This window comes from Indicator indicator, chromosome 10 (assembly GCF_027791375.1).
Source record: "Indicator indicator isolate 239-I01 chromosome 10, UM_Iind_1.1, whole genome shotgun sequence".
NCBI lineage: Eukaryota > Metazoa > Chordata > Aves > Piciformes > Indicatoridae > Indicator > Indicator indicator.
In genome coordinates, this window is record NC_072019.1 from 12,666,438 (window position 1) to 12,676,144 (window position 9,707).

The following is a 9,707-nucleotide window of genomic DNA, read 5'->3' on the forward strand; positions in this document are numbered from 1 at the left end:
TAGCAGTGTCGGTATGTGTATTTACTAGTTTTAAAAAGAAATTTTTGTTGCTTTTATTACCTTTTCTGGTGATAAAAATCAAGTTACTCCAAATTCTTGGTTTTGAAAACAAAATTGTAGAATTGAGCATTAAGGTTTTGATCTGTTTTGCAATAATCTACCAATAGATTACTCATCCTCTGTACTAGCATTCCTCCTGTATGATTAGTGAATTTCTGTGTTAGGGTACTACTGTTTCTTCTACTATTCATTACCTAATCTGGCAACCTGATGTTGTACCTTAGTAATCCATGCTATCTGTTGTATTGATTCAAAACACAGTACAAAAAGGAAGTCTCTGTTTATTATTTGCACAATGTGGTCAGCAGGCTTATGGAGAGCCCTACGTTTCTCGTGAAATGGTGGACAAACTTTATTATGCTGCAAAAAAAGGCTCCAAAATGGTGAGCTTTTAGTCTCAGGATCTTGTGTATTCTGTTCTGAATGTGAAATTACTATACATGAATTAACTACTAGTAATTTGTATTAAGGGATTAATTGGTACAGTTGTATATTGTGATACTATTTTCCTATCCTCTATTTCTTCCCTAGGTGTTTCCTCTGTAATATGCTGACTATACCTAATAGAAATGAAAATACTTACATTGTGTAAGACTTTTAGAGGAGGAAAATACAAAAATTAATGGAAGCATTCAACAGGTCATCAGGTATCAGTTATGATTGCTTCTGATGAATATTTTTTAAAAAATTCTTTTCAGTTTCTTGTGACTAATGTTAATTGGAAATGCACAAACTGCACACAAGTTAGAACTATGTGTCGAGATAAAGTACCTCTGTAAAATCCTGAAAAACATTTGAGGACAGATGACCATCAAGTTAGAGCAGTAAGGTGGTTGTAGAGTACAGGTGTCAGATTGCTGCTTTTCCTTGTTGGGTTTTTTTTTGTGTGTGGTTTTATGTTGGTGGTTTTGTTTGTGGTGGGTTGTGTTGTTGTTTTCTTTCAGGTGAGAAACTTTGGACTTGAGTTCGTTACTAAGAAGTAACACTCAAGTGAACAAACAGTTTCCCAAAGTCACAGGTGGTGATTTAATAGTAAGCAATGTTGACTTAAGCTGTTTGAAGGTCTTACTCTCTAGCTTTGAACACAAAATTTTACTAGTCTCAGTGGTATTATTGACCTATACTATAATTTTGCACAAGACAGTACTTCCCAGAATTGCCACTAACCTTATTGCCTGTGTAACTGGAAAATATGCTGTTCTGTGTGTAATAAACAAGTACAATATCATTAAGGTGCAAATGCTGGGGAAAAAAAAAGTTAAGGCTCATATCTGACATGTGTTTGATAATTTTCTCTTAAAGATCAGAGGTTGTTGTTATTCTGATCTGATGACTATGTAAATCTTAATTTATTTGCTTTGGTAAAGCTGATTTTTGGTTACAGGGAATAAGAATGGAACTTGAAAGCTGCATGAGAAGAAATGAAAAAGCTGCATTATTAAAATTCAAGTTCTTTTTAGCCTAGTGTCCTTGATAATTTGCAGCGTTCATAGATAACATTCTTCCTTCACTATAAAATAAAGAACACAAAAATAGGTTTAAACTTCATTTATTGAAAATCTCAGTTATGCATGATTTTCAACATTTGCAAATCCTAAAACATTTAATTCTGAATAAAAAATCAATTAAGAAATTAGATTTATAATCTCCATTGTAAATTGTACACAATCAAAAGCAATCTACTTTTTGAAAGCTGAAATTTTATTTAGCTGTAAGGTTAGATGTCAAATCCTTCACCTATGATAAACATATTCCAGCTGCCAAGGTCAAAGCAGTTACCTTAGTAGTTACTCCCTGTTTCGTTTTCTATAATGAAGCTTGAATGGGGAGAAGTAGTCAGAGCTCCTAGTTACAAAATAATAATTTCTTCAGACAAACTCTGCTGACAACTTGTTTTCTTTCTACCAGGAACTGTTACTTGTAATCTGAACTGTAACAGTCGTGTGTGTTTGATCACACAAGTCTGCATTCATTAGCAGCTTTAGCTAAGATACCATACTGTTTCACTACTGGATGTCTAACCACTGTCAGAAACGCACAGCAGATGGGGAATGTCATCCTTTAAGGTGCCCTTGAAAGAGTTTGCAGAGCTCATCTGTGGGAGATCAAAGCTAAAATCTACAATCTAGTAGTTTCGATACAGGAGGTAGATGTTGTACTCACAGCTTTGTGGAGCTGGTTCAGCATTTTGCAGATGGTTTGTAGCATTACACTTGTGGTGATGAAAGCAAATATAGATCTCTTCTAGTAAAAGGGATAGAGTCCCATCCTGAAGGGACCAGTTCAAAACCTTGGAGGCTGACTTCAGCAAGCTTTGGCTTATGCCCTGATGTAGATGCATGATATTATTGGTACTGGCAGATGCACAGGGAAATGGCAGAAAAATATTGTCACACTAGCAGAAAGAATCCTTCCTGGATTTTGTTCTCATCATAGAAATAAGCTTTATAATTCCAGGCAGTTAAGAATAAAAAGCATCATGTGGAAAAAAGAAAGCAAAACTCTTAATGGAAACCATCTTATTTTGGACAGAGATGTACAAAAAGAAAATGTAGCTTAACAGCCTTTGGAGCCCTTTATAACAAGTTCTGTAAGGAATAGTACTTTTGCTTATAAAAACTATTTAGAAATATTATTGCTAGGTCCCATTTTCAGAAGTTGAATTGCTGTTTCTATGTACTGTAGCCCTTCCTATCATTTACTTCATTTGAACAAAGTGTTTCTTCATGTATCTATCTCCATAATAATAATTTTTAATGTCTTGAAGTTGTAACTCTACTGTTTATACTCAGACAACCCAGCATCAGGCAGAACAATTAATAGAGATGCTGGGTTTTTTTAAATACCTTTTTAAAAATTTTTGAGAAAGTGTTTCCTAAAAACACTTTTGTGATGAAATGTAGTTTAACACACTGAGGAAACTTCAGTGACTTGGCACATGATAAAAATAAGTAACTTTAAACTATTACAAAAAGTCAATTCTCACATACTAGGAGATGTGGCAAAAATTCTCCATGCCCTCACTGAACCATGAAAAAGCCACTTCATTTAGAAATTACAGATTATTAATTTGAGGATAGCTTTGCCTTAGCTAAGTCATACTGTGTGTTCAGTTGATCCTAACATTAGAACCTTGTACTTCTCATGTAATTCATGCTGTACTCATAAATAGCTGGATATAGAAACACTGCTCATATGAACTGAGTGTACTTAGCTAAATGGCTTGTGAAGGTGAGCAAAAAGGGAAAGTTCAGGTGAACACCTTTGGCGTTTCACGCTTACGTAAGTCAGCCTACTGGGTGCTACATTAGTCATAGCTTCAATAGATTAATAAAAAATAGATTGGCAAATTGATTTTGGAGTTTCAAAATCCTTCTCTATGCTAAGGTAATTGTTTTCACACAGCTACATAATCCCCTTTATTAAAGGGAAAGAGTACTGTGAGAAATTACTTATGGGAAATCTGTTACAGTAACTAAGAGTTTATAAGCCATACTTCAAGGTGTGTATGGTTATGTTTGTATACCATTTAGCCATTTGAATCTTAAATCTGATGTAACAGACAGGGAAAAAAAGTTGTACAACAGAAGGATCAATTTATAAACAGGAATTGGACCTATTTTCTCCAATTCATTTTAACACTGATTTAATTTCACACTGGTGCTTTGAAGTGCTGATGCTGACCACCTGTAAATGAGTTCTCATAATGTCAGCCCATAAAACAAAAGTTGAAGATTGTTAAAACCACATAACTTTTAACAAACAATAACTGCAGGCTACTCCTATAGCCCCCAGTCTTGTAAACACTTAGGCACATATGTAAATTCACTGTCTTTAACAGCAAATAAACTGATGTTTACATTACCACAAAGTTTTATGTGAACATGGAAAAAAAAAAACCAAAAGCATTAACATTACTTTGCATATGCATCAAGCATCTTCTGTGCTCTATTCATGTCAGTCATTAACAAATGCTACAAGCAAAAGAAAATATTGTTAGTAGCACTTGCAAAAATGGAGGAGCATGGGGCAAGGCATTCTGTTTGTGTTAAAAACCAACCCAAACAAAACCCTAGGCCAAAACAAAAACACCCTCTCTCCCTCCAAAACAAACCCCTCAAGAATACCCCTACTGCCACCACCAAACCAAAAAGTTCTACAGGAATTGAAAATCTGATGTCTGCTGTTCAAAAGGATCTGAAAGGTCACGTGTTGGGGTTTTTTTCTTTATTATAATAGTTTATTGCTCCCCCTCTCCCTGCATACCTATTATAGTTTTATAGCGAATATTAAGTTCTACTTTTCCTCTTATCTTCAAAAAGACTTTTCAACATGTAAACTTGAACAGCTGATACCACCACCATAACTCCCAAGTTGACCATGGACCAGAAATTCACTCTGTCAAAGTTGCTTTCTTGTATGTTTCGGTCACGAGCCTCAAATGCTCTGAGGAGGGTTTGAATTTGAACACTTTTGCTTAATCTTGCTTTGACACTGTTGATGGATTCCTGGTAAGTGACAAAATAGTAATTTTAGAAGAAAAAAGAGAACCTGAATTAAGTGTATAGCTTGCAACATGTCCAAATATTAATGCAGTATTACCACCTGTAATTTAAGTTCATGCTTAACAGTTTTGTCATTAATTTGTCTAGTCTGTTTATTGTGTATTATCTAAGAAAGCTAAATTAACAGATTATTAATATTCTATAGTAATTTGATTTTTCTCATTTACTGGCTAGGGAAGCAAGGGAGAAACCAAACCTAAAATCAGGTGGTTTAATATTCCATGTGTTTTGGGGGAAACTGATTTCAGGTGTTCAGACAAACAAAAAAAGCAATGATCTCTAAAGAAATAGCCTCAAACCAAGTTATGTAGTAGCAGACAAATGTAAGATTTTTTTTTTTCCTGATAGATAATAAAATTAAAACACTTTTAAATGCAAACTACGATCAGGACTGTAGATGTAGCAAAAGAGAAGTACAGTAATGTTATATTCACAATTTCTTTCTATGCTTTCACTGTAGCAGCTATGAACTACTGCTTCAGCTTTGATACTGCAGCAGAATTTTGACAATAAATTGTGACTAGGACAACTGGAGGTCCTACAAAGGACACACACCGTGTCTCAAGAGAACCTGGGGAAGCACATGAACACACCATAAATTTGTAACTTCTGAATTTATGAAGTAAACACCTGGTCCTATAATCTGATAAATTTTCCTGCTAATTTTTGTTTTTAGTACAATTATGGGACCCTGAAGTATTTTTTAGTAAAAGGAGTAATGTCTGCAGTAACAGGAGACAATAAATATTTTTTTTTAAAATGGGTAAACCCAGCAGCAACAGTTTCTCCATGAAAATTTTATCTGTGGCATATCTAACAAATATTTTTAAAGAGCTAATTACAGAAGCCAAATAATGATTATAGTGAAGTTCACATATTACACAATAAGGAAAATCAATACCATAAAAAGGCTTTAAAAATAAGACAGAATGCCCATTTTCCCCAGCAAACATGTTGTGTATTTTTAACTACTAAATGTTTATGTAGTTCTCACAGAACCTGAAAGTCAAGTAGTGACTAAGTAAAGAATTTCATAAAATAACTCATTAATTAACCTTACAAAAATTACCTACTTTAAGATATGCAAGGCTCTGAAATTAAGAAAAGATGTGGTGGGGTGGGTTTTTGGGGCTTTTTTTGGATGAGATACCAGTTCATACACAAGAAGCTATCAAATCCATTCAAGTATTACTTGTGACTAGTGTGAGAGGGATTTGCTACACAATTTCCCTTATAGACTGTTTTTCTAACTGACTTGATTGTAAAATATCTGGTCAGCTTCTCATATTTCATGTTTGGTTTTAACTATTTAAAAGTGTACACCTATAAAAGATCTTAAACATTTTGTTTTTCTAAGTCTGCATTTGACAGCAATGTGCCCTTGTGACCAAGACGGCCAACAGCATCCTGGGGTGCATTAAGAAAAATATGTCCACCAGGTCTAAGGAGGTTCTCCTCCTCCTCTACTCTGCCCTGGTGAGACTACACCTGGAATACTGTGTCCAGTTTTGGGCTCCCCAATTCAAGAGAGACAGGGATCTACTGGAGAGGGTCCAATGGAGAGCTATGAGGATGACTGGGGAACTTGAATATCTCTCCTATGAGGAGAGACTGAGAGATCTGAGGCTGTTTAGCCTTGAGAAGGCTGAGAGGGGATCTTATCAATATCTATAAATATCTGAGGAATGGGTGTCAGGATGGTGACAGTCTCTTTTTGGTGGTGCCCAGTGACAAGCTAGAACACAGGAGGTTCCACCTCAACACAAGGAGGGGCTGGAACCCTGGAGCAGGCTCCCCAAAAAAGTTGTGGAGTCTCCTTCTCTGGAGACTTGCAAAACCCGCCTGGATCTGTTCCTGCGCCACCTGCCCTAGGTGCTCCTGCTTGGGCAAGGGTGTTGGACTCCATCTCTGGAGGTCCCTTTCAACCAATAACATTCTGTGATTCTCTGAAAGAGAACACAATGTCATTCTCTACACCCGTGCATTTATAAGTGTTTGTGGATGTTGATTTTCTGGGGTTTTACCAAACTAAGGCAGAATGGCTAAATGACATAGAGATGTGTTCCCAGTCCCCCAAATATTCTTATATTGAAAATAATTAAACATGAAATACTAACCAGAATGTCTTCCAATTTCATATCTAGGAGATCTGTGCCTGTAACATACTTCTTCCAGTCTTCCTGTTCTTGTCCATCTTCTCCCATATTGTCCAGTATCAGTTCAAAGAAAATCACCTTTTCAGAAATGGTACTGAACGTGTTATCAAAGCAGAACATGTAATCTCCATCTTCTGTTTCAACCCTGTGTACATAACCAAAATGTCATTAACAACACTTTTTGTGCTGATTGTCAAAAAGTCAGTTTTTGTAAGTAAATCTTCCTCTTCAAGACTGGCAGTCATGCACTTGGAAATAACTGAATATACTTTTAATATAAAAAAAACTCTGAAGACAATCGCAGATTGCTCAGTCACAGCAAAACAATCCCACTGCCTCTAAAGACTTAAAATGAAGACAGTAACTTAATTTCATTTTCTTTTACTGGTATTTTGAATAACTGTTAATCATTACAAAACTACTATCATGAGTGGAATTCTTATATAGTAAAATTATAATAATTGCACTGTATCTTGATAAGACAACTGGAAAAAAAAAAGATTAAAAATCCTGGATTTTTGACTGGTGACCTTTTGATATTAGATGAGACCTTTGTCAACTCAAATTTTTGTTAACAGCCACCATTAAAACATATATCCTTCACTATATGGTGAAATCCATTTTAAAAAACACATTCAACTGCTTTTATTCTCAAACTGTCCTATTAGAAAGTCTTTTGTAATACTAAGGAAAAGCACTTGACCTGACCTTTACTTCAATTACATTTACCAAAGAAACCAGGAAAAGTACTTTATATAACACTTCTAAGTTTGAAGATTTTAAACTTACGTATGAACTCCATCTGATTTTCTTTCATCAAAAACTAGAGTTTCACCTTTTGGAGACAGTAGATGAAAATCAACATCTAATCCTGCTCCATCTAGAACCTGTGAAACAACAAAAAATAATGCTGCAATCAGTGGAATTGTTTGGATTGTCGATGGCAACATTTTTATGCAAGACAAACGTGTTTAGGTAAGGGAACGGACATAGATTAAGGACTGGTTCAACCCACATCCACTTCAGCCATTTCAAATTTTAAACCAAATATTATCATGCTAGCAGGGTCACCCCTAAGATCTTGTTGCGCTAATTACCAGTGTAGAAGACAGAACAACACTTCTGGTGCAAATCAAAGCTGCATCCACATATCTTCTCACCTTTTAATGCACATTTGAAATCTGAATTTTCCCTGGGCATTCTCTTTTGCCTTTGAGAAAAGAAACCGCAGATATTTACTTTCCTAAGCTCATAGTGACTATATACAGTGTTATAAAGCTGTGTTGCTTTTATCTGTATAACCTGCCTACAAGTGCCATTGCTGCATCTGCTGTTGTAGAAATTCTCCACTGGGAAGGTAGTAACTGTGTAAGGGAGCAGAGAAGGATCCTTTCTATGGGGTGACTTGGATCCGTGCTCAGGGGATTTTTTTGTTTGCTTCTAATTGAGTACAGCAGTCTGCTTAAATTGAGGGTAAAGTTTACACTGACGCAGAAGTGACACTGGAGACTTACCCAAAAAAGACAACAGACAAGGAAAAGTAGTAGCTAACAGCTGATTAAATTACAAGCCATACATAGAGCTATACCTTCAGGCCTATGATACAATCTAGACCATTGGAATAAAAATTCATATTACCTTTATTGAATTATGTCCTAGGAGAACGACCTACGTCCTCCATTGATTATTCCCATGCTTTAGCCAGGAAAATTAAGTACAAAGTAAATCTGTTTCAATTACAGAGCAGATATCTTCCTGTTTCCCAGCAGAGTTTGACAACTCTTCCCAGACCTTAATTGTAGCCTAGTTAAATAAGACTGTTTTTGAAAAATACACATTTGAGGTAAGAGTTTAATATCAATACAAAGATAAGTAGGTAAGGGGGTTGTGCAGCAGCAGCAGTTTTGTTTACACTGCAGAGCTACAACACAACGTCACAGCCGTTAACTGTCTACATTTTTGCTGTTTTAAAGGCTGGCAACATGATCTTGTGATTAAAATAATCTGTTAAAATAATTACGAATAGCGTGCAATTTAACGTAATTTGTAGCGCTACAGGAGGTCTGCTGCAGGCAGGACGCGCATCCTGCTCACAGCAGGATGTGCAGGCAGCAGGGCGAACTTCTGCCGTCTCACCTTATAGGGCAAGGCCGGCGAGACCACCCGGCCGTCGCCCCATGAAGGGCACCGGGATCCCTCTGCTTCCCCAGACACTGCCTGGCGGCAGGCCCCCCCTGGCGGAAGGCCGTGAGGCGGCTCCAGCCGTGGCTCCGGGCGAGGGGTGGGGAACCCCTGGGTGACGGGAACGAGCTCCCGGTAGCAGGGGCGGTCGGTACAGCTGCCACCGGCGGAGCCTGTGGAGAAGGGAACCGGCAGCTGAACCGCCCAGCACCGCCCACGGCCCAGGAGTGGTAGCGACGCCGTCACGATAGGATGCGGGATAACCCGGCTCCCTTCAGGACTACCCTGCGGGCAGGCCCCCTGCGGGCAGGCCCCTTGCGGCCCCGCAGTTCTGCTGTGCCCTGCCCGACCTGGTACTCGAGCTCCAGCGAGGCCTCTTTGCGCATGGGCTGGTAGAAACACTCCTTGCGGCCGGCGGGAAGCGTAAAGGTGAAGTCACTGTCCAGAGAGGGGCTGAACTCGGCGGCGTCGGGTGGCAGCAGAAGCAGCGTGAAGCACCCGAGCAGCAGCAGCTGGGGCCACGGCGATAGCCCCATTCCGGCGGCGTGCTGCGTCGTCCGTGCGTGGGACCCACCCGCCGTCACGGAGCGAGGGAGGTGGGGGCCCGGCCCCCGTGGGGAGGGGGGTGGGCGGGGCAGGCCCTGCCCCTCGCACCGGTCTTCCAATGGCAGCCGCAGTTGCATCGCTCTCCGCCCGCCCACAGTGCACCGCGGCAGAAACTCGGTGGGGCGGGTTTACCTCTGGT

The 9,707-nt window shown here is 38.7% G+C and overlaps 1 protein-coding gene across 1 annotated transcript; it reads right to left on the reverse strand.

Annotated features, from left to right (window-relative positions):
* Positions 1-4,136: 4,136 nt before the first annotated feature.
* TMED5 (transmembrane p24 trafficking protein 5) lies at positions 4,137-9,645 on the reverse strand. Its single transcript, XM_054384263.1, has 4 exons — positions 9,313-9,645; positions 7,571-7,668; positions 6,743-6,926; positions 4,137-4,568 (listed from the first exon to the last, which is right to left on the reverse strand). Exons 1-4 carry the CDS (start codon positions 9,643-9,645, stop codon positions 4,350-4,352), a joined length of 834 nt encoding a protein of 277 aa, XP_054240238.1. The 3' UTR covers positions 4,137-4,349.
* Between the last annotated feature and the right edge of the window lie 62 nt (positions 9,646-9,707).

Excerpts from the sequence above, each read along its gene's own strand:
- TMED5 (XM_054384263.1), bottom strand. The coding sequence starts at position 9,645 with ATGCAACTGCGGCTGCCATTGGAAGACCGGTGCGAGGGGCAGGGCCTG. Across the intron at positions 7,669-9,312 it reads CGCTGGAGCTCGAGTACCAG|GTTCTAGATGGAGCAGGATT; the intron begins GTCGGGCAGGGC and ends GTTGTTTCACAG. Across the intron at positions 6,927-7,570 it reads AAATCAGATGGAGTTCATAC|GGTTGAAACAGAAGATGGAG; the intron begins GTAAGTTTAAAA and ends TTATGTACACAG.